We start from the raw sequence: 24,356 nt of genomic DNA on the forward strand, positions 1-24,356 counted from the left end.
CGTTCGTCTTGTGCTGTCTAGTCGGGCACCTAGTGTTTTTCGGGAGGAAAAGAGGAAAAGAGGAGACTCAGAAAGAGGGCGCCCTTTACTGCTACCGTTGTCGTCTGGAGAGAGTCGACAATGTGCCCGTTTTAGAGGCTTATTTCTGGTCTAGAAGCGACAGTTTTTGTTAAGTAGGTATTTTAATATCAACATAATATAACGTAGAATAATTTACAGGTTGTTGTAAGCCTGGAATTTCCTCTCAGTGGAAGTATTGAGCATTCTTTCTCCATATATATTGATTGACAACAGCAGTGCCAGTGGGGGGGGGGGGGGGGGGGTCCCAGTTGGGAGGGGGGGGGCTCAGCAGTGTCACACCTGAAAATGTTGTCTGCCTGTAATTGATTTTTAGTGCACTTTTAATTTCTCATGAGTGTATGTAGTTTAACATAAGAACAAAATTTTTTACCTAGCCGAGTAACCCCACTTGGTTGGGCCACTAGCCTACTCGTACGTGGCAGTAAAAAAGAAAAAACAATACGGGGCTACATATTTGTTGACATTGATTATTTGTAAGTGTTTTTCATTCATTGGAAAAGGGAACAATTTTAACTTACAGCATGAGATCAAAATGTGAGAACAACTTAATTACAAATTTATATACATCTTTGATAATGATTATTGTAAAATATTTTAGACTCATCATGTCTACGAAGCGGAAAGCCGAGACTGAGAGCCCAAGAAAGGACCAGGACCCGGATTATGAGATGGTATCCGTCATGACTGCCAGCAAAAGACAACGAATCTTTGAGAAAGATGGTATAAATTATTGTTTTTAGACCCCACCCCCCCCCCCCCCCCCCAAGTACCAGGAGGCCTGATCCCATGTACTCGGAAGGCACTAAAAACTAACCTCTACAGCGGTTCGGAACTTTTTGTGTGCTCTCGGAACATTCCGGCACGGTTCACGACGATCCCCCACGCAGCAGGTTTGGGGAGTTGTTACATAAGAGTGGACTAACCACTAGGACCTGGTTGTTAATGATTTCATGTCTAAAAGATGCAAGTACTGCTTCAGACCTCTTTATTCAAGTTCATTTGTAGCAGCAGGTTTGGGGAGTTGTTACATAAGAGTGGACTAACCACTGGGACCTGGTTGTTTATATTTTCATGTTTAAAAGATGCAAGCGCTGCTTCAGACCTTTTTATTCAAGTACATTTGTAGCAGCAGGTTTGGGGAGTTGTTACATAAGAGTGGACTAACCACTAGGACCTGGTTGTTTATATTTTCATGTTTAAAAGATGCAAGCACTGCTTCAGACCTCTTTATTCAGTACATTTGTAGCAGCAGGTTTGGGGAGTTGTTACATAAGAGTGGACTAACCACTAGGACCTGGTTGGTAATATTTTCATGTCTAAAAGATGCAAGCATATGCAAAATGACGTCATAAGGTCATTCTCGCTCGGATGGGCCGAACCGCTGTGGAGTTTAGTATTTAGTGCATTCCAATGTACTCTGTGTACTATTGTTGTAGTCTTATAACTCAACACCTAAACTGTTGGACTCTGGTTATGGTGGTATGCCTAATCATGTGTAAAGCATAGTCAGTTTACTAGTACAGTCCTTAGTTTAACAGAAGCAAACAAAACATGCAGTTGGATTTTGATTGGCTGGAGCTGGGGGTTGGGGGTTCAGTCTTCAGTCCAACAGAATCAAACAAAACATGCTGTTGGATTTTGATGGGTTGGGATGGTAATGGTGCAGTGCTCAGTCAAACAAAACATGCTGTTGGATTTTGGTGTGGGTTCAATCCCCATTTAAACAAAATCAAACAAAATATGCTGTTGAATTTTGATGGGTTGAGGGTGAATGAATATTTTGGTCACGCTAATCAATGCTGTACTTTGCGTTCTTTTCAACAGCTAAAGACGTCACTGTGAAGAAAATAGAGGGCATCATCAAACGCCAGTTCAGTCTTGAGATGAGACACAAAGAGAAAGAAGTGGAGCTGATTGATGAGGTAAGCATAATTTTGTTGTGCTAAGCATCTTTTTATGTTTAAGTGCAAAGTATACCTTTTGGTTGTAAGAACTGTTAAAGACATTGGACACTATTGGCAATTGTCAAAGACCAGTCTTCTTACTTGGTGTATCTCAACATATGCACAAAATAACAAAACAAACTTGAGCTCAATTGGTCGTCAAAGTTACAAGATTATAATGAAAGAAAACAACACCCTTGTCACACGAAGTTGTGTGCTTTCAGTTGCTTGATTTTGAGACCTCAAATTCTAAATCTGAGGTGTTGAAATCAAATTCGTGGAAAATTACTTTTTTCTCAAAAACTATGTTACTTCAGAGGGAGCCGTTTCTCACAAAGTTTTATACTATCAACAGCTCCCCATTACTCGTTACCAAGTAAGGTTTTCAGGTTTTATGCTAATAATTATTTTGAGTAATTAACAATATGGTCCACTGCCTTTAATAATTTTAATTCTATATAAATGTAGATGTACACAATAAAACTAATATGTAAAAGTTTCATTTCAAGAGGTCGCATTATAGAGATACAGTATTGCTGAAAAATACCTGTTGGTATCATGTTTGCATTTTGTTCCCTTCTAGAGGATACATCAAGCGAGGGCCATGCTGGATAAGTTACGAGCTTGCATAGTTGCCAATTACTACGGGAACATCGGAATATCTCATACATCAACCAAACAAGAGGTACTCATTACTCTTTGAATTATATGTCCACTTTATACAAATGGTTTTTGGAGAATGGGCACTTCTATGAGGAAATTTAAAAGTATTAGAGCTTTTTGTGGGTTACTAATCAACTATTTTTCCATGGGTTGTTGCCACCTACTCCTAGGGCTGAAACAAGGTTACCTCCTTTACAGTCCATACAGATGTAGGCTTCGGTATCATCCATCAAAAGCCTGAATGGTAGAGCAGAAAGCACTACCTCCTAAAATTTATGAAGCAATCGTGGTTAAGTTTCTTGCTTAAAGACACAAGTGTCACAACCGGGACTTGAACCCACAGTCTGCTGATCAGAAACACCAGAGCTTCTATCTGGTGCTCTTTACAGCTAGGCCATGGCACGCAATATGTTTCATGAGAAGGGTTTAATCCTACTTCATTTAGTACCCCCGATAATCATTCAAACAATTTGGACTCTCCCAAACAGAAAATTCGGCTGAATAAGTCCAATCTAAACCACCCGGCTATCCAGAGGGCCATCCGCAACAAATCTCCGACTCCGATTGAAGACCCAACGACCCTGATATCGAGCTCTGTCGATAGCAGCAAGCCCCAGGGAGACGTAGCAATAAGAGATGCCACCAGTACCCCAACCAGCGGTCTGTGGTCAGGGCTGCAGAGCGAGAGATCATCCCCGGAGTCTGAGCAGCTGAGTAGGGTGGACTTGTCGGAGATTGAAGAGAGAGTGGAGGAGGGAGCCAGGGCTAAAGGACCACGCAATTCGGGACCGGTAAGCAGTTTGTCAGAGTTTTTATTTCATTTTAGTTCATCTATTAAATCTACTTTTTAAGCCAAGGAATTTCTCAAAAAAGATTTAATCACTATACTACAGGCATGCAACTCTTTCGCGATTCCGTTTGTTTTTCGGAATTCCGTTTGTTTTTTTGTTTTGTTTTGGGTTTTTTTAGCCTAATATATGCCTTGCAACAACAGTGTACAACTACAATCATGTAAAATAAGCCTAGTACATGCTAACAATGCACCTAAGAGCATAATAAGCCTCAACATTTTCTAGGGTACCATTGTGGGTATCATGTCCAGTGGCGTTCCGGCTGCCTCGTTCCGCACTTGCGTTGTGCCTTTGAAAATTTTCCTCTCTTTTTTTTTCAACGGGCAGTTGCATGCCTGATTCTAGCCAAGATTTCTCAAAAGTGAAAACAGAATCAAATTGAAAAATCTTTAAAGTAGAGTTGCCAGCAAATCAGATTCCTTGTTTACCCAATGGTAATGACAAGTATATATTTCATTTCACACCATGGGATTAGAGGTGTTGACTGTCTAAGTTGCTTACAGTTTTCAGAAAGACAAGATTGCTGACTCATAATGGCATGCTTCGGATCTTAATTAAATGGAGGTCATGGCCTCTGTTGCCCCTGGTCTTGGCCTTGGTGCCCCATCAGGATTTTGCCATAGACTTTAAGATTTTCCTTTAAAGAAATGAAAATGGCGTTGCCTTCTCAAAGATGAAATTGCAGGCCTGTGATGGAGGTTCACGCACCAACACAACACTTACATGTCTTGATGAAATGTAACAATCTTTTTCCTTGTCTCTCAGGACACTTTTGGAGTTGGTCCCCCACTGCCGGTACCTAAGCCTTTGATCTCACAGGCGGAGTCCAGTGAAGGAACGAGATTCCACGTCAAGAAAAGAATCATCGTTGGAAATGTCTCAAAGTAAGCTACTTTGAGGAATTAAACAACAATTTGTTTATATTTATTCATGTGTTTTAAAGAATTTTTTGAAATTTATATTATTTTAGATATCTCAACATCAAGGATATGAGAGCCATGACGAGGGTCCAATTTCATAGAGCTGCTTAAGCATATCAACACCATGCTTACTAGGCCTGGGCGAATTATTTGAATATCCGGTTAATGGCGAATAGGTTTTCCTATCCGTAACTGCGAATGCCTTTTTTTTCTTAACCGGATATCCGCATAGGGCGCGAATACCTATTTACAAACCGGATATTTCTGTAATTACAACCGAGTAACCGGATATTCTTTAATATCCGAATATCCGCGGACGTCGGGCGACAACTGACATGAATATTTCTCTGAATCCTTATGAAACTTCTATTAAGACAGCATAAAACAGCATATATTAAGTATTTAACTATGCTCACCTCCGTGAAGAGTTAAAACAATGACATTTCTGACGTAATTTGTTCAAAGATTACAAAAGTTTTCCTTCACGTAGAGTCAATCACAATCAAAAGAAAAAGCAAATCGCCATCTTTAAATTAGATCCGGTCATTTTTATGAATGAACCGAGCGACACTGTCTAAAACTTATATCAATCCACCCATATGATCTCATTCACAAACGAACAGCGCCCTCTAGCGGCAAAAAAAAAATTTTTGTTTTATTTATTTTTAAATTTTTTTTTAAATAGCGCCCTCTAGCGGTGAAAAAACTATTCGAATATCCGGTTAATTTCGGATAGTTGGCCAGCGGTATCCTAATAACAAAATTTCACTATTCGCCCAGCACTAATGCTTACCAGAGTAAAGTTACCGACCAAAATGCCATTTCTAATGTTCCATTTATAACTGGTATCCTGCCTCTCTTTGACAAGCAGAAATTATTTTTTTAAAAATAGCTCTTTGAAATTGGCCCAGGATCCTCAACCCAAGCTCTGACAACACACCAGAAGTGAGTCCAGTGCACCAGGGCCAATTTTATCAGCGCTTATGTCAAGCGTATTTCCTAGTTGGCAGGGAATTTTTGCTTATGCGCAAGCATACTTTACGTTGCTAGTCACTCTTTGCTTTTACACAGCTAGCGCAGAAAATCGGTGCTTGCACAGTAAGTGGAGAATGATGATCGTCAGCACAGAATTCGGCATTAAGTAGAGCCACGAAATTAGGCCCTTACCTCTCAGCCATGACACTCCTCCTACACAACCTCTAATTGTTCTCTTCTTTATTTGTAGATACATCCCGCCTGAGAACCGAGAGGATAGCGACCCTTCCACTCATAAATGGATGGTGTACGTGCGAGGGCCGCCTGAGGAACCCAGGATCGATCACTTTGTCAAGCGCATCTGGTTCTTCTTGCATCCCAGCTACAGACCCAATGACCTTGTAGAAGTCAAGTGAGTATGATGGAGAAATGTAGAACTAAGAAAAATTAAATGAGCATTAATTCGAGGTTAAAGCCTGAAAACCTCAAAAAACCTAATGCTTACCTTGAGAAATGCAGATTTCTCAAACAAGCATTGACTTGAGGTTGAAGCAAAGGTAACACTGGAAAACCTTCACATACCTTGGGCGAACCTTGAAAAATACAGAATTAAACGAGCAGTGACTTGAGGTTAAAGTGAAAGGATAACTTTGGAATACCTTTAAAACCTCAATGCTTACCTTGAGAAATGCAGAATGATTTTTGAAGCCCGGATAACCCCTGAAAACCTTAAAAAAATCCTTGAGGCTTACCCCGAATTACCGTCTGTTATAGTGTTTGCTTTTCTCCCTCACCTGATGCCAGAGATACTTTTGTTGATCTTAAATAACTTAAACTTGAACGGGTTCTCCGTAACGCTCAGCCATGGCATTCCTTCAATTCATTTTCAAGAAATCAATTTTAACATCAAGTCCAAGACGCCGCATGACTCTTTATTTTATTCTCCTTCTCAGAGAGCCTCCGTTTCATCTGACTCGACGAGGATGGGGTGAGTTCCCGATCCGCATCCAACTTCACTTCCTCGACCCTCGCAATAAGAAAGTGGACATCATCCATCCTCTTAAGGTATGTGGTAAATAGTGATGTGTTTTTACAATCTTGAGATTGGGTTAATAGGCTTCTTGAGTGATAGTGGGTAGGTTCACTTTTCTTAATCCTGGCCATCTTAGAATGGGGTTGTCTTGTGGTTTAGTTTCTAATAGTTTTGATGTCATGGCTTGATCTGTAACTAATTTCATAACTGTCTTTAGCGCCTTTGAACAAGTTCAGTTGATTTTAGCACTGTATATAAATATTTTGTGAATGATTGATTGATTTTAACTATTTTGTTGCCTTCATTTACCAATTTTGTGTTTACAATTGTTATACTTTTTGTAAGATTTTACGTTACACATGTGTAAGTTTCTTGTGTTCTTGTATATTTGTTGACATTTTGTACTGGCTAAATAGTAATGATGATAGGTATAATAATAATTGTTAATGGTGGGACTTTGCTGATCATCTTCAATTCATAACCTTGAATATTATTTTTTTGAAAACGGCAAAAAGATCTAATTCCTATTTACATTTGTTGCATGGAACATAGTTCAAGTTATAGGGTCTGAGTACTATGTAGGACACAAAATACAATGTCCACAGATTTACATTAAATTTACACAGTTTGAAGATAATGATAGTAGAAAGCTTCCCTTAAAATATTACTTACTGAGGTGCTGTAGTTTTTGAGAAATGAGTAAAACAAGTCACAAAAATAATGTTTGTCTCAGTGAGACAACAAAATATTTTAGCATGTAAAAGGTATTTTCTGGACATTGTTTTACTAATTTCTTCAAAAACTACAGCACCTCATCAAGTAATATTTTAAGGCAAGCCTTCTACTGCTGTGAAAGTTTAATGTAAATATGTGGACATTGTGTTTTGTGTTTCAAAGAGTACCCAGATCCTTCAAGGACGAGAAAAACTTGAATCGCTTTCTGCATTTATTTGATGTTGTCTCCCTTTACTTCACAGCTGGATAGAACATACACAGGGCTTCAAACACTTGGAGCAGAAACGGTAAATCCTTTTGCTTTAAATCTTTAATAGGACACAGCCATCTTCTGTTTTTCTTCAGTTCGTAAGAGCCAAACTGAGGCCACAAAGGCAAATAGTCTGATCCCATTTTCATATAATCAGAATCAGGACATGTATTTATGATTGCATACAGGGAACATGACGAAATAATGATGAGAGCAGTATTGTAAACAAACCAATTCTGAAGAAATTTGAAATGCAACACCAAAAGAAGTTTTATACTTTTTTGATAATTTTAACGTATGGATTTATTTTTATACAGATTGTGGACGTCGAGCTTGATCGATACTTGTTTGATGATCAAGGTCAACCTCTGTCGCGACCTATGACCCCAACCATCACCAAGGTCAACTACCAAGAGGGTATCAAGCCAGGAAGTCCTGCCGCATCGTGGGAGGAGTCCAGATGGAAAAACACCCCACCAAGGTTAAAGGAATCCCGCGGTGGGGCATTGGTTGGTGAGAAGCCCCACGCTGAGCAGGCAACAAGTCCCATGGTAGTCGGAAAGAGCTTGGAGACAGTTGAAGATACTACATTGCTCGGTGATGCCCAGAAAGATGAGGGCAACCTTAAAGTTGAACCCCGAACACCTTTAGGCGAGGGGTTGATACCTACAGAGATCGGCCAGTCATTCAGTGGGATCATCGGACCGTCTGGCCTCCAGCCTTCTCTTCAGGCGCATCCAAGCAGCATTGTGGCTGGCGGGCAGATCGCCATGCAGCAGCGACAGGGCGGGCAGTTTGTACGTGTCATGCCACCACTTGGCCCAATCACAAAAAGCGGTATAATCACCCCGTCCACGTTGATCGGCTTGCAGACAAAATCACAAGGATCGTCAGGATCCCCTGTGAAAGTCGTTTCACCGACAGATGAAAAAAGCGTTTCTATCATCGGGTCGTCATTGTCAAATCGTTCCTCACCGACGAATGTGTCCCCAACCTTACCTGGTGTTATTAACGTCGCCGAGGCTGCACTTGGCGGGAAAGGTTCTCTTGATGTTCGAATTCAGGAAGGGAAAGTCATCCAAGAGGTGACTACACCAGCTCTTGACCTACCCCCTGTTAAAATGGAAGTCGCAACAAATGTTGCAGGAGTTATGCCTCCGCTCCAACCGCCGCTGGCTAAGACCACAACAGCACCCTCCGGAGTTCAACTTGTACAAAGTGTACCGGTGAGCACTACTCTACAGAAGCATTCGCAAGAGTCTGGGGGCAGCTTGCCCGCAGCAGCATCTTTCTCTGGAGGGATTATCGTGCAACCGACAAGTTCCCAGATAAGCAAGCCTGTTACGAGCACTGTTATATCGACCAGCGGGGGCGTCACCACAATCAAGAAGACCTCCCCAACTGGAAGCGTCTCAGCTGCCCCAGTCAAGTCAGTGGTAGAGCCTCCCAAACACTCACCACCAACCCCGACCTCAGGGATACCAACTCCCCCTCCAGGAACCCAGTACTATATCACAGCCAAATCGACCGATCCCAACCTTCAAGGGAAGGTGATACTCATACCTCAGCAGGTATTCCAGCAGGCGTCCACTCAACAAATCGCTGCAGGTGGTAAGCTGGGTGGAAGTAAAACATCTAGCCCTGCCGGGAAAGTTGGAGCCTCAAAAACCGCAACACCTGGCAAGCCACCCTTCCTGTCGCCCAGCAATGTGTTGATCTTGCCTCAAGGATCCATCGTGCCGCCCCTCCCTCCCGGGAGTATCGTCCAAATCCAGCAAGTCCCATCCCCGGTGCGATCAACAGCGGCATCCAGTCAGCAAAAAGTCCACCCTACGTCAGCTCTGGCCAAAACAGTCACTGCTCAAGTGAAGAATCCTGGAGCAGCGAAGGTTGCGGGCATGCCATCAGGAGGTGTCATACAAATCCAGAGGACGACAGGGACGAGTATCGCTAAGGTCTCAGGGGTCCCAGGAACATCTCAGGCAGCAGGGATCTCGATCCTTCCAGAGCAGAAGGGTCAACTCGCCAAGACTTCATCCGGTGGAGTCGTGTTTGTCCAACGGGCAGCCTCTACCGGAAAGATTGGATCTGGACAGACTCTCGCCAGACTTCCATTAGTGCAAGGTGGTATGGCTCTTCAGCAGAAAATAACTCTTGCTGCCCAGCTTCCTCCCGGGGCAGTCCCAATTCCTCATGGATCCCTCACCCTCAAACCCGGGAGTGCCGTCAACATCATTCAGAATCCAAACACTAAATCTCTCCATCAAGGACAGACTCTGGTTCTGCACACTCAACCCTCTTCCATTTCCAAACTCCCAGGGAAACCAATCCAGACAGTGACCGCCATCCGACAGCCAGTTGGATCTGGTCAGGCACCCAAATTTATCATTCAAGGTCAGGGTGCAAAGGTCATCACTCCAGGTCAAGTTCAGGTCAAGCTTTCTCTATCGTCTCCTACAAGTGTCGCAGCAACAAGGTCTGTGAGTGGAACGGCTGCAACACAAATGGGTACTGTTCCTGTGGTACAGATTTCAGGTAGCAGTAAAGTTGGACAGACAGATGGATTGGCAGTTGCGACTGCTCCCGAAACGGTTACCAAGCCGGCTGAAACTGCAATGCAGGAGCTTGTGAGGTCTGAATCTAGTGTGAAACCAATTAACCCCAGCTCAGTCACTAAAGAGATAAGTGAATCTCAAATTGTGTCGACTGTAGATGGCACTCAGGAGGTTGTGTTGGTGAAAGAAAGTTCCTCCCAGAAAACTATAATACCCGACATTTCTTCAAAGGAAGTTGATACACCGGCAACAAATAAAGCACAAACAGTTTACACGGTAGGGCATCCAGTTACAAAAGTTGCCGTACCTGTTCTGGCTCCACCGCTGCCCAGAATTTTCATTAAGCAGGAACCGATCACCAGTCCCCCGAAAGACTTTGCGACTTCCTCTACCAGTCAGTTCATTGTTAACTCCGCTTCTGCCACCGTTGACGCCAAGGTGAAGACAGAAGTTCCCGAAGACGTGCAGGAGGCGGAGACTGATGTGTCGATCATGATGCGTGAGCTTACGCTAAGCTGCCTTGAGGGACCAGTGAGTGTTTACGGTCTGGGAGCGATGGAGGACTTAGTATCAGCCGTTGTGAGGAAGACACCATTAATTAATAAAGACAGGGGTAAGAAACATTGAATTTAATTTTTATAACAGTCTGAATTCAAAGTTTTACTTCAAAAGTTAAAAAGGTGAAGGAATCTGACTTCAACAAATTATTTTTGTGCACTCTTGTAAAAATTCCTTGCAGAGCACAGTTGGACAAACCACGCCATTCAGACTTGCAATTACAAGGTTGTGGGTTCAAAATCCTACCAAGCTAACCGCTGATTTCACAATGACCAGAATTAGTATTGCTGCTAGTTACAGAATCACAATTTCTTGGTTTGTGTAATTCATAATCAAAGATGTTGAGAGAGATTGGCTGTTGCCAGCTTGACGTTTATATCCTCTTATGGGAGTTAGCCAAGTTCCCTTCAACTATCGTTTGTATAACATAGACTGGCTGTCGCCAGCTTGGTGTTTATACCCCCCTTTTATGAGTTTGCCAAGTTCTGTTGACGAGAAGATCATGTAAACAGCAACAAACTCTTGAGTTGTTCTCTCTTTTTGTTTATTAATTTAGTTCAAAGCGAGCATCCCTTCACAGCAACCTCCCTTCAGCATTACCATTCATGGACGGGGGCTAAGCGCCGAGCAGCTGAGTGGCATCGCGCTGTCTCGGTAAGACGGATTGCGAATGAAGCCAGGGAGAAATCAGAGAAGCTTCGATTTGAGAGGATGTGGACGACCAAAGAAGTCATGGTGTGGTGTAGACAGCAGGGATATGTCCCACCGGAACCAGGTAAAGGGGTGGGGGAAAGATGAAGGGGGTGATACACTGGAAGAAGGGGTGTTTAGAGAAATCTGTCAGTATGGTACGAGAATGGCATTGTAATGGAAGGGTCGTTGGTTAACTGATGGAGTAATTCATCTGAACCATGGAGAATATAAAGCTGATGAGCAGAAATTATTGTATAACAAAATTGTAAGCCAAAAGTAGACAGCTCAATTTCATAAAGCTGTTAAGCAAATGTTACTGCTTAGAAAGGAGTCACAACAATGTAAATTTTTAGGAGTTTTGGCTGGCAGTGGTAGCCAGTATCTGCTAAGCAATATTTTCTGTGCTAAGCAAGTTTTGTGCTTACAGGCTTTATGAAATTGGGCCCTGCTCACTGAATGTTTTTATAACGCTAATCGTTTTTTCTTTCTATGATTTCTAGATGCTCGTGAGACTGAAGGGAAATGGTGCAGAATTTGTGGCGATTTGACCGAGAAGGGGAAAGTGGAGGTCAATGTTGAGGAACATGAATGCAAGAAGAAATGGCTGTCTTCTGCAGGTGAGATAAGACGTCTGGATCGTCCCTGTTTCTATCCAGTTGGTAGGGGGTCTCACTGAAGACTTGCCTGCCAAACTATATATTTGAGATATAAAGTTGCATCCCCTTGAGGTGATCCCTCTGTGGATGCTTCGCAGGTTGTGTATATTTGGGTGTGATCCCTGGTTATACGGCAGTTACTGTCGCTAAGAGAGGATGTTTTTATTTTTAGGTTGAACATTTTTAAGTAAAGTGATTTTTTTCTGAGAAGAACCTAGATGTGTGGTCAAGAAAGACCCATGAAGACCCATCTTTGCTCTGGTTGCATGTAATCAGGGTTTATCCACTCTGCCCCTCCATAAGTCTATATGGCTGTCTCTTATTCTTATTTTTCCAACTCTTTGCATCTTGGTTAAAAGTGCTGTTTAAATGCCCTGTTAATTATCTGGGAGTGGAGGCATTGCATCTTGACGTATCGGTATTAACTTGGTTTGCAGTAACGCCATTTTGGTGGAAGGTAGAAAATCAGCCGGGACTACTACTTGAGCTTTTAGTGGATCGTTATTAACTTTACTACTGTGGAGTGAGTTCTAAATTGGTCTGTTATCATTTGTATTATTACTTTCCTAGGTTTACTGAAACAGACGAGCTACACAGTACCAGACGACCTCGCCAATTCAATCCGGCAACGCCAGTCAACCATCGATGCCAGTTTCTCCGATAGTGAAGCCGAGATTGATATCATCGGGGTGTGGGATCGGGGACAGCGGGTACCAGTCAAGAAGGAGGCACCCGGAACACCCGGCAGGATAAGGTGCTACCTTCCGTCAAGTAAAGGTGATAAGATGATTCAGGAAGTAGCTCAAGAGGTAAGAAATGCACAACAAAATTATGCTTATCAGAATAAGGTTACCAACCAAAATACCATTCCACATGTACTATCTGTTGCTGGTATCCTGCTTATTATTGCTAAACAGATTTTAAGCAGTTTTCCTGCTTAAGCAACTCTATGAAATTGGGCCCTGGATGTAGTGTACAACTTTGTGGTAATCTTGGGTGTAATCCCTGGCTATACGTACATATACCACAGTTATAGGTTGTATGGCTTCTGACTGGCACCCCTGAACAAAGATATTGACAAAATAGGGAGACTGCCGACATTGGGGCTAGATAGCTCAGTTTGTAGAAATGGCACCACTCCCCTAGGATTATTGTGATGATGATGTCGAGTGAATTTGATTAATAACTGTGATTGTATTTTCATATTCTAAATACTTGTTTGTTTTAAACTTGATTGCTGAATATTTTATCTGTATATATTTATGTGTACCTTTCACCTCTGATGCTAATAACTGGTGAAACAATTGACCCCATATATCTGTTTCAATTTACTCAATATTTTATTTGTATATATTTATATGTTATTTTTACCTCCCTTGCTAATATCATGTCAACATTGGACCCAATAAAATTGTTTCAATGTATTTAGTTGTACTTTTGATTTCAATCTTTAATGTGTCTTTCTGATATAATACAGTGGAATACAAATATTCACATGTTTGTTAATGACTAAATTTTTGAACCTTAGAACTTTATATTTTGGTTGTTTTCTCTATTCTGTACATGTTCTACACAAATGGCTATTGTTTGTTTAACAACTTGTTGATGTCCATGTCTTAACAACAAGACACAAATGTATTAATTTGTTTATTTGTATGTGTCTATATCTCTTGACTTTAGTATATATTCACTATACAAATATGTCTAGCATTTGTTTTTAAAACTTGTTGTTAATCGTATCTTTGTTTCAAGTAAGCCTTTGAAATTTCCTGTAAATTCAGTATGTTTAGTTTAATGTTCTTGTTCAAGCACTGTTCAGAAGGGGATGTAGGCCTAAGGGGTATTTTCAATAACCAATAATAATTAATATAATATCAATAATTTAGTAATAATTACCACCATAGTTATAATTAGTTGATGTAAAAGTCTTAAAACAAACTGTTAGACCTAAGTGAATTCATTCTCCATGGCCAATGTAAGCTGATCTTCTTTTCTTAAACTTTTTTTCTCAGATTGGAATATGCTTCAAGCCCACTCAGCTAGCTGAGGACACATTTTCCCCTGTTGTGGAGGAGGTCATGCTATCAGTAAGTCCGCAAAAAGAAGGGATGAGAAATTTCATACTTCTGAATTCAGACTTTTGAAGTTGACCTGGTGAAGAAAACCAGCCGTTATGTTTTCCACATATTGATTTTCGTCTGTAGTGTTGAGGACTGTTCCTATTAGAAAACACTGTGAAATCTAAACCCAAGGGGTAACCAAAAGGTTGAAATACAGTCATTTTAACAGTACTTCCAAAAAGTACTTCTCAAAGAATGTTGGTTAATTCAGTACCTGGGCCCAATTTCATAGAGCTGCTAAGCACCAAAATTTTCGTAGCATGAAATTTCTTCCTTGATAAAAACAGGGTTACCAACCAAATTTTCATTTGTTGCATATTGCTTGTTACTGGTACTCAGCTGTTGTTTGCTTATCCTGAAAATCACGTGGAAAATAGATTGGTAATCCTGCTTTTATCGAGGCAAACATTTCATGCTAAGCAAATTTTGGTTATTAGCAGCATGAAATTGGGCTCAGGTGTAATTTGAAACCTTGCAAAATTTTAAGATAAGAAGTTAACAATCTGCACTCGTAAAATTTATCATGAGGAATCAAGGTGTGAAAAGGGCTCAAGTGCGAGCAATGCAAAATCAAAGGTAGTAGCATTGTTAAATTGTTTGTCGTCATGTTTTAACTTGATGTTGTCTGTCCTTCTTTCTGTTTCAGGCCGTTTCTCAGTTCATGAGCTCTCTGCTACGGAAGTCATTATCTAAGGCTTATAATAAACGTACAGATAATAGGTAAGCACTTATAAACCTCCAAACTCAACAGCTATTCCTAAAACTCCATGGTCTTTTTTAAGTAAAGACCTATATAACAAGAATTACCAAAATCATGCACAGGCCCGAAATGGCCCTGTAACTAGGGCTACTAATTTTTGGAAGCGCTTTGAGGTGCCCTTCGGGGGTATAAAGCGATACACACAAAACTGGAAATTCTGCTTATCAAGGACAATTAAAACAAATTTCTTGTATCCCCAAAAGATCAAAACAAAATTACAGAACTTTTTAAACATTGTAACATGTTCCAATTCTGTACATTTTCAACAAAAATTAGTAGCTTCACCAATAAAATAATAAAATATTTTGTATCATAATAACGATGTTTTAACACAACTTGTTAAACATTGTACCATAAACGCTGTATATTTTCATTGTATATATTTTCTTATGCAGACTCCCGAAGGAGATTCTTTCAACCCACGTCCTTCAGGCCATCAATAGTACAGAGCAGTTTGACTTCCTGACCAACAAACATCTGGGAGTGGCTGCTATGGCTACAGAGAACAGTCAAGCATCTTCATCGTCCAACCACTAACAGCTGATAAGTTTAACAGCAGCGCCAAGAAAATCTTACCAAAGAAAACTGATTTCAGCTCAAACATTATAGTTTGCATTTTGTGTAGCTGTTGTACATATATCAAGATACATGCAAAGGGGAAGACTTTTGTCTGTGGGGTTTGGTCAACCAGTGCCAAGACAATAAGACTTAATCAAGCTGATAAAGGGCGGCACTCGGTCTTAAGAAGATCGTTTTACAAATACGTCTGGATCAGTACTGTATCCACGATGGGCGGTGCCGGTTGGGCCTGCCCAGAAATAAAAAATTTTGCCCAGCACAGATTTCCCCTAGATTGCACCTCAGCAATGATGGTCTCATATCTAAGCATGAATGGTTTTGTTTAACCACTCGCCCTTGGTGGACTAAATTGAATTTAGAGCCAACCACTAAAATTGGTCTAGCTACAAACTGGTCTGGACACGATTCATTAGCAGTCAATTTCCCTTGGTAAAGGGGAGTCCTGAGACGGAAATGTAATCTCTACATTTGAATGCAATATTAAAGTAAAGACTAATGGGAAAATAATTTTCCATGGGAAAATAGGACACTGTTTTATTATCTTCAAACTCGATTCTGAATGGTTGATTCATAACAACAAGAGTTTGATATTTTACAATTATTGAATGCGTATGAATACAATATTATAGCAGAATAGAAATAACAAATGAAATCTGGACTGTTCCATTTCAAGAGACATGTTTTTTTTTTGTTCAAATATTCATTTATGTATGCATTACATATGTTCTCATAAACAATTTGAATAATTATACCATTAACAATCTTGTATTTTATATATTTTTTTCTGTAAAAGCATCAATGTTATGCCGGGCATAAAAGTGAATTTTACTTCACAAAATATTAAAGCATAATTTGTGTTCATGATTGTTTTTGTTTGGTCATTTTGAGCATGATGTCAAATCAAAAGTTGCTAAGCACAACAAACTGATGCTTACCAGAATAAGGTTTATCAGCTAAAGTTCCATTTTGCATGTACAAAATGTAACTGGTATTCTACTAAGTTTTGCTCAGCAGGAAAACGTTAAGCACAATTCTCTGCATAAATGCAGCTCTATGAAACCCTCGTAGTATTTACTGCAACCAGGGAATCGCGACGCAGTGATGGATACTTTAAGAATAACTAGTTCTTATATAGCGCATTTCACAATAACCTCTAGCCCTAGTCATTGGGCCAATAAAATTCCTTTAATTTTTCTCAGCTCCTTGGGGAGTATCCTTCTCGAGCTGCCATGGGCTTTTTTAAACACATCAACCTCTACCCTCGCAGGTACCCGTTTATACCCCTGGATATAGAGAAGCGATTAAAGTAAAGTATCTTGCTCAAGGACACAAGTATCCTGACTAGGATTCGATACTATTCATACGCTGATCCCTCTAATCATCCAATGTCTTTACTCAGGACTCCAAACATTTTCCGAACTTCGACGCCCGGATTTCCTCTCGAGTACATCCTAGCTCTCTCATCGACCTGCTCCATCTTCAAATCTGTCTCGAGTATCCGGGTGAAGGAGGGGTTACAAAGAGGCGAGTCAATAAAGAGCGTCTCCTTGGCTATCTTACTGAGGAGGGACAGAAGGATGACTTGGGTAGCGGCTGCGTTTTCTGCCAGTAGAGGGCCGATGCGGTGGCTGGAGGCTGCCTGCAGGGGACGGATTACACCGAATCCGATGACACGATTACCTGAAAATGAGTATACAAAATAGTTGATATCTTTAAAGTGTCTCATTAAAGTGTTCAACAACGCAGAGTGCACTTTTGGATTTGGAACCGTGTGATTGTTTTAATCCTAATAATAATATGTGAAAATTTCATTTCAAAAGGTGGTACCATTCTTGAGATATCGCCGAAAAGTGGCTCCCAACGTTGATTGTTTCCCAATAATGACTGTCTCCAAGAGCGACTGCTCTGCTTGGTAAAAACTTTTGAGGTGCTTGTAGGTTACTTCAAATACGTGCATAAAGAGTATTTTTGATGCAACTCCATTTCAAACGAATCATATTTTTACAAGGTCACCCTAAGATCAAAGAAGAATCACAGGGGACCAGTTGCTCTATGATTTGCTGCCTCTATTGCAGGCTAATCTATCTTGTAACTGTCAACCTTTCATTATCATCTCCCTTTTCCCATCCAGTTTTGTTCTTGTGCAGACAACAAAAATAACCAAATAAAGCTTTCTTTTTAATTTCTTGAATACCTTCTAAGACTGCCTGAGCAGCCGCAGAGGGACCAAGATTCTGTAGCCAGCTCAGAAGGAACTTGATCCTTGGCACACCACATATATCTGTATCAAAGTCTACAACTCTACCATATCCAATGTCGGCAATCGGTCGCAGGAGTTTGTTACTTTGCACCTCTGGTAGAAGGGGAATTCCAGTACCCTGATAAGAAAGAAAAGAAACAATCAGTTTAATAGAAAATTCTCATGTACAGGCCTAATACTTCATGGAGGGAGGCAACGAAAACGATGGCCTCCACCATGCCCCTGGTCATTGCCTTTGTGCCCTTGAAATGCTTTCCTCATTGGAAACCATACAGGCCTACTTATATTTGAAGTACTGTAACTCAATTCCTTGTACTTGTGTTCTACTTTTTAACACCAAACTCAGTCATTTGAGGGTACAATATTTTCTTGTGGTGTGTCAGTTCACCAAACTCTAGTGTTGCCAACAGCAGAGTGTGGGTGCAACCCCTGGTCATGACACCTGTTCCCTTGAGCAAGGCATAAGTACATCGTACAAAGTTAGGATGGTAGTGCATTATGCTATACCAGCCAAGCTCCCAGTGGATGATACCCATACCTAAATCTCTATGGAATGTCCCAGGGGGGGGGGGGGGGGGGCAATGTTTCCCTGGTGGCAGTTGATTTGGGTCCATTGCCAACATCATTTAAGTGTAGCCCTCACCTTCAAGTGGCCTTTCAACCTTGTGATGTTAGGCAATCTCTCTTAAAATAAAATAAATTAAAATTCTGAACTTCCAACCCCTCTCTCTGAAAACTTTATGACAAGGCAGACGTTTGAGGATTCACTTTCTACCTTGAAGCATCCAGTCCTCCATTGCTCTTTAAATCCAAGCTCTGTATATTTGCCAATGTCCGGCGTCCCAACCTCTATACCAACATTCCGATCGCCCAGATACTCCATGGCAGTTTCCCAAAGCTTAGCTCCTTCCACCTGAAAAGCTTCTGCCACATGATGAAATCCAATGAACCCCAATGTCTCACTCTGACGAACTGCTGCGATAGTTCCAACGACATCACCATTCTCGGTCGTCGCTAGAAAGAAACCGTTTGGGTCTGCGTTATACATCAACCGCAGGTCATCGTTTCTCAGTCTGGCGCCCTCTACTGGCTGACTACCGGAGAGGATGGAGACTTCCCTTGGATGGAGTTTGCGGATTTTACAAGTTCCGGGTGTCTGGTTTGGGTTCGAGTGGTGGTCAACTTGAGTATCTTTTGCATCTGGAGGCACCACTGGCAGGGTGGTGTTGGGGACTGATGACCTCAGTCTACATGGTATTGTTGTCGAAGCTGTTGTGCAAAGTCGCAGCAGTCCAAGTCTGTGCAGTATTGACGCCATAATTTAGAGATTGATCTGCATCAAAAATAACAAAATGGTAATGTTGAGCACAAAGTACAGTCAAGTGTCAGTACTACGTGTAGTAGTAGTAACACAGGAAAGTTTCAAACTTGAGCACCAAGTTTTAAACTTGTGCACGTTGGTCTCAAATTTGAGCCATCCCAAACTAATAAAAGATGATCATCCTAAAAGATAAAAACAAATCAAAAAGTCTTCTCTTAAATTTCAAAAGAGATTGAGAACTGTAAAGCTAAATAGATCATCTGTCTGAACCTGAGAATGTGGTAGCTTGGTGCAATTCATGCATTGGTGAGGGAGACTTGCACATGGCATAATAGAGTATGGTTAACACTAGACCCAGTGACTGGGGCGCTGTACTCCTTTTAAACAATTTTTGACTTCATCTGTCGTGCCACGACAGATGAAGTCACTGGGGCGCTGTACTCCTTTTAAACAATTTTTGACTTCATCTGTCGTGCCACGACAGATGAAGTCAAAAATTGTTTAAAAGGAGTACAGCGCCCCAGTCACTGGGTCTAGGTTAACACATGATTTAGGTTTCACCGTACAAAATCAATGGAAATTGGACTTGGATGGAGTGGTGAACAAAGTCAGTGGAGTTTACACAGTCTCCACTGACTTTGTTCACTGTAAGTGTAACGCAATCATTTGCATTTTCAAGGTATGTGTAAACAAAGTACACCAACATTATCCACTATTAGTGCTGCTAGATTTTGAGCATAATTGATTCCTGATACAAACATGCATGACTATGTTACTATAATTCTCTTTCTACTTTACCCTGGACTCTGAGTTAGTGTCCTCGATCCTGTGTATAATTTTGTGTTCACGTTTTTTCGTCACTCCATAAACTTCTGACAGCGCCCTCTGTTGTCCGTAAAAGAAATCACCGAGTTGCTTTTTATTATGACGATCTCGTGTGAGCGAGAGCATGTTGCCGAAATTCGATCTCACCAGAGGGATGTCATATGCGAGCGAGGTTTAAGTCAGCATTTTCTACGCACATAAGAATGGTCAAGAACTGGAGTTTGATTAAAAATTTCTCCTGTCTGGATTTTGAAACAATTAAGCTTCGCCAGGGCGCCCTCTTGCTACCAAAAAGAGAAAGGCCTACTACAGAAAATAAAAACATTTTGAGACTCAGAGTGACACTTGACTCAAATTATCGTTCATAGTTATTGTGTTTATACATTTTCTGAAACAAAAATAGTTTATTGCTTGTGTTGGGTATCATACAGGTTTGAATATAACTTCATTTGAAATGCAAACAGTATTGCACAAGCTGATATTGGATATTGAAGAGGAGACCTAGTATATGTTTTACATTGAAAATCCATTTTGCCTGAATTTGGTTGACGAGATTATTTTATCTGCGAGTTGGTCCGGTCCAATTACATGATTCACTGGGATCAGCGCGCTAGTAATGTTCTGGTTATTACACCCAGTATGATTGCCAACAATGTTCCACCGATATTTTACCAATCACCTTCCTCCTAATTTTCACAGAAGGTACTCCACAAAGATGGAAATGTCCATTGACTGCAGGCATTATTGTGATGCCAGAACTAATAGGCTTACAGCACGGTGTGTCATCATGGTGTAGTATTATCCAGCTTTTGTTTGGCCCGTTTTCTAGCCAATGGCCCCTGGTGACTCATGGACCCATCACCGGGCATTTTTTTGTTGCCTCTTGCAGAGGAGCAAATGTGACTCTCTGTTTGTCATGTCTACACTTTTCATGCCAAGTTGGTGTTTTGTGGAGTCATGACAATCGATGGCGAGACAATGTGACTAGACAACGCAACAAAATATCATCAAATGAGTTTCATTGTTCTCTACTCTCTATCTGCTGACATGATCTCATGAACAATTCATAAACTGTTGCATTTCGCTATTTCTTGAACTAAGAGAAATCCATAGATAGACTATTGACGATATTTGAGACAAATGTTTACACAGCTCTCGTTTTTATTGATTATGTTCAGAAATCTTGTTGTAAAAACCAAATAGTGAAAACTGAGTTTTCAACGAGTGTGCCAAAGCCTACATCATTTTACAGTAATCCATACAATTCTACCTATCTCTCTCCAAGCTTGGATTCCAAATTGGATTTGCAAAAGATTCAATAGTCGCATAAATCGAGAAATGCTATTGCTGTTTTTCATTTCTATTCTGTGCATTAGAACAGTAGTTTGGGCGGGAGTTGTGGCTTCATTCAAAACAATAGCACACGACACGTGTCATGAAAAAGACACAAATAAACCTAACAACTATTATTTCTTCTGGACTGGCTACAATATTTCAGTGTTAGCTTGTGACGAGTAGAGATTGTACGAAATAACAGAAGTTATTATTTTTTAGAGAAGAGCAAAGTCTCTAGCTAGAATGATTTCCGTGTGAGTGGCATACTGTAATAGCTCAATAACCCTCCTTCAAAGTTTGGGTTTTATTTGCAAAAAAGGAATCCTATTCAAAAGTACACGTTGCTATAAACCCTTCGTTCCCCAAGCGTTCTCAACACAATGCGATGTCAGCAACACTCACACACAAAAAAAAGACATGAGATCGAAGAAACAAAATCTGAGAGCATTTTTCTGTGCCTTTTTTCACCCGCAAGAGCACACAGTGAGTGCCCGGTTAGTCCCATGGGAGCAACTCCAATGACAAAGCCCCGAGATCTCCTAATCCCGTGCGATGATTCAAGAACCTACAAGTAATTGTTTGTGAAAAGGTGGCAAAAAATCGGCGGGGATGAATCATAGAATTTGGCCGGTCATATTTCTCATATTTTCTATAAGGGGTCGTATAATGACTGATGCAGCCTTGCTATTGTTATACATCTCAAGAGCAGCGTATCTCGCGCATGACGGAGCGCCGTGTTATGAAACAGTTTGACCGTGTAGATTCAGCGAGTCTTGAACCAACCAACCCGGGGAAGACGGAGCTATTGTCCGGTACTTTAATTTGATCTCACGGTCGCATGGATTACTCCGCAAGTGCCATTGTTAACCATCGCGCTCCTTTCATTTTGTTGTTGTCTTCTTTTGTTGGAACAAGTGCATTCGCCTACGAAATAATTTATCACCTCTTAATAATTTTATCTTCAGCATTTCCCTCCTCTCTGCAGAAGTCTTTTCATCCGCAAACAATACAACATGAATTAGTTCCAATCGATTTTTTATATTCTCTCGTTTTTTTGACTTTTATTAATGAAGAAAAAAAAATGTTACAAAACTGTATGACACCATAAGCATTGGATGCAATTTGGCACTTCGTGTATAAGGTCAACGACGAGTGACTAATTCTTAAAAATTGTGGACATCACGGGTTTTATACAGCAATATTTTCGATATCACTTAGTTGTTAAGTTCTTTTTGGTCACGAAAACGAATGTCTATATATTGTTGTATAAGCCACGCCCAGCTGAGAAGTGGAGGTTGGCATTAAGTAATCCGATGACATTTGAACACAGTTCATCTTCCCGTCTCAAAAACAAAAGATAACAAAGGGGACCCCTGTTATGTTACGAGTTTAAATAATGTTTTTTTTTTTTATAAATTCATCTTTCTGCCGTCCATAATTCAAAAATGCCTCGTAATAAGATCGTATGACACACAATCAAACGTGGTTTTCATATTAACATTCTGTGTAGATTTATTATTCTTCCATCTACAAAATTGTTTGCCAGCTATGATGTCATGTTTCTGTTATCATTATTCATAATTTAGGGTGCTGACTAACACCGTATATAGAACACAAATTGTTGTTAAAGGTACTGGACACGTTTGGTAATAACAATGTCAAAGACCAGTTTCTCACTTGGTGTGTCCCAACACAATGCATGAAAGAACAAACCTGGGAAACTTTGGGCTCAGTTGGTAATTGAAATTGCTAAAGAATAATGAAAGAATAAAAAAAAAAAACAGGTTTGGCATAATTTTGTGTGCTTTCATCAGATGCATAATAAAAGGCTGTAGCTGAAGATTTTTGTTATAATTATTATTTTGAGTGAGAAATTACCCCTTTCTCAAAAACTACGTTACTTCAAAGGGAGCCAATTCTCACAATGTGTTATACTATGAACAGCTCTCCATTGTTCATCACCAAGTAAGTTTTTTATGCTAACAATTATTTTGAGTAATTACCAATATTGTCCAGTGCCTTTAATGGCCTTATGGAAGAACCATCATCAGTTCGCATTGGCCATGAACGTTTGCCTCTCGTTGAAAGCGCACAACGACCCAGTGAAAGATTACTCACTCCTTGCCCCGTCCCGTCGTGTGACAGTTTCGCCCTGACTCGTCGTATCATTGGTTCAAAAGAAATACCCCAACTGTAATTACACTGTTAAAATAATTAATATTGATTACTTTCTAGCTCTGAAATTAGAAAGAAGGAATGCCCTGGTGACAAACCGCAGAGTGCTGGTGAGTCACGGCCCTGGAATCGGACCGAGAGTGAGAGTAGCGGCTGAGCATGAAGCCCGGGTTATTTTAGTGGGGGACACAACGCCGATCAACCGTCAAGATCTTTCTCTGACAGATAGGGACGTCGATGGTCAAACACTAGGTTATGTGTGGATAATAGATGGGGCTCTATCAATCATTAAATTCAGTGTGGAGTTGTGTTTTCACTCAAAAGCCCCAAGCCTTCTCCAGAATTCATTACACAATCTGTTTGGATTGAATTCGTGTGGGTTATTACACCGGGCCATTTTAGCGCCAACCTGTTAGTAACTGTACACACATTTTGGGTTGAAAATCAGCTATAATTTCGGTAATATTGACATAGGTTGACAATAGGCGCATTGCAGTGTTTGCATTTATGACTTGTATAGTAACTGGCCATTGGGACCAGTTGTAGTTTTTCATTGTATTGGTCACCGGCTGGTGAGTCAGCTTTCTCACTTGTCCATATTAGGGATGCTTTTCAATACTGAACTCGCCAGCTGGACCAATTGGAATACATTGTGTTTAGTGAGAGTGATGCGCTGCAATAGATATGGCTAATCATTGCACGATTTTCGTCAGGATAAAATAATAGCAAGGTTTTAACTTGACATCTTCTGGAACTTAAAACCTATGATGGGTATAGGCCACTTGTTTTTAAAATAATTTATAATCAAAATTACAAGGCTAACGCTAAGGCTGTGGCAGTTGGCTGAAACAAACAACGTTGAAGAATAATACCTGTAAATTTGTCGGAGTGTCAGACGTAGCAACTGCTGAGGCCATGGATCCGTACACGGCCCGTAGTTTCTCTAAACTTATACATAAGTTTTGCCTAACGACAGAGGGCGCACTATTCTAGCTCTTTACATACTCTTTTGAGAGGCTGCGCTTGGGCCTACTGATTCCAATCTGATGTCATGTATAGACTTGCTAT

At 40.7% G+C, this 24,356-nt stretch overlaps 2 protein-coding genes across 3 annotated transcripts; one reads left to right on the top strand and one right to left on the bottom strand.

Moving 5' to 3' along the window:
* The first annotated feature begins 80 nt into the window (after positions 1-80).
* On the top strand, positions 81-15,331 carry LOC139939616 (YEATS domain-containing protein 2-like). The gene is made up of 16 exons (XM_071935652.1): positions 81-173; positions 680-801; positions 1,906-2,003; positions 2,608-2,709; positions 3,176-3,478; positions 4,304-4,422; positions 5,684-5,845; positions 6,387-6,498; positions 7,444-7,488; positions 7,769-10,619; positions 11,121-11,339; positions 11,758-11,874; positions 12,484-12,722; positions 13,926-14,000; positions 14,680-14,753; positions 15,189-15,331. The coding sequence occupies exons 2-16, from the start codon at positions 687-689 to the stop codon at positions 15,328-15,330; spliced, it is 4,773 nt and encodes a 1,590-aa protein (XP_071791753.1). The 5' UTR covers positions 81-173; positions 680-686; the 3' UTR covers position 15,331.
* Positions 15,332-16,736: 1,405 nt separating this feature from the next.
* On the bottom strand, positions 16,737-19,823 carry LOC139939617 (uncharacterized). 2 transcript variants are annotated; one of them, XM_071935653.1, is made up of 4 exons: positions 19,752-19,823; positions 18,408-18,965; positions 17,567-17,750; positions 16,737-17,052 (listed from the first exon to the last, which is right to left on the bottom strand). In XM_071935653.1, the coding sequence occupies exons 2-4, from the start codon at positions 18,948-18,950 to the stop codon at positions 16,751-16,753; spliced, it is 1,029 nt and encodes a 342-aa protein (XP_071791754.1). In that variant the 5' UTR covers positions 18,951-18,965; positions 19,752-19,823; the 3' UTR covers positions 16,737-16,750. The 2 variants fall into 2 exon arrangements, with proteins under 2 accessions (XP_071791754.1, XP_071791755.1); XM_071935654.1 differs by lacking the exon at positions 19,752-19,823 and adding an exon at positions 19,224-19,342.
* Positions 19,824-24,356: the final 4,533 nt, after the last annotated feature.

The sequence above is a fragment of the Asterias amurensis genome, chromosome 7, assembly GCF_032118995.1.
Source record: "Asterias amurensis chromosome 7, ASM3211899v1".
NCBI classification, from domain to species: domain Eukaryota; kingdom Metazoa; phylum Echinodermata; class Asteroidea; order Forcipulatida; family Asteriidae; genus Asterias; species Asterias amurensis.

What these genes read in the sequence shown, in the direction of transcription:
- LOC139939617 (XM_071935653.1), bottom strand. Translation starts at nt 18,950, where the DNA reads ATGGCGTCAATACTGCACAGACTTGGACTGCTGCGACTTTGCACAACA. An exon ending in GGAGGACTGGATGCTTCAAG is followed by an intron (nt 17,751 to 18,407) that starts GTAGAAAGTGAA and finishes CTTTCTTATCAG; the next exon opens with GGTACTGGAATTCCCCTTCT. An exon ending in TGCTCAGGCAGTCTTAGAAG is followed by an intron (nt 17,053 to 17,566) that starts GTATTCAAGAAA and finishes ACTCATTTTCAG; the next exon opens with GTAATCGTGTCATCGGATTC.
- LOC139939616 (XM_071935652.1), top strand. Translation starts at nt 687, where the DNA reads ATGTCTACGAAGCGGAAAGCCGAGACTGAGAGCCCAAGAAAGGACCAG. An exon ending in ATACATCAACCAAACAAGAG is followed by an intron (nt 2,710 to 3,175) that starts GTACTCATTACT and finishes TCTCCCAAACAG; the next exon opens with AAAATTCGGCTGAATAAGTC. An exon ending in ATATGTCCCACCGGAACCAG is followed by an intron (nt 11,340 to 11,757) that starts GTAAAGGGGTGG and finishes TATGATTTCTAG; the next exon opens with ATGCTCGTGAGACTGAAGGG.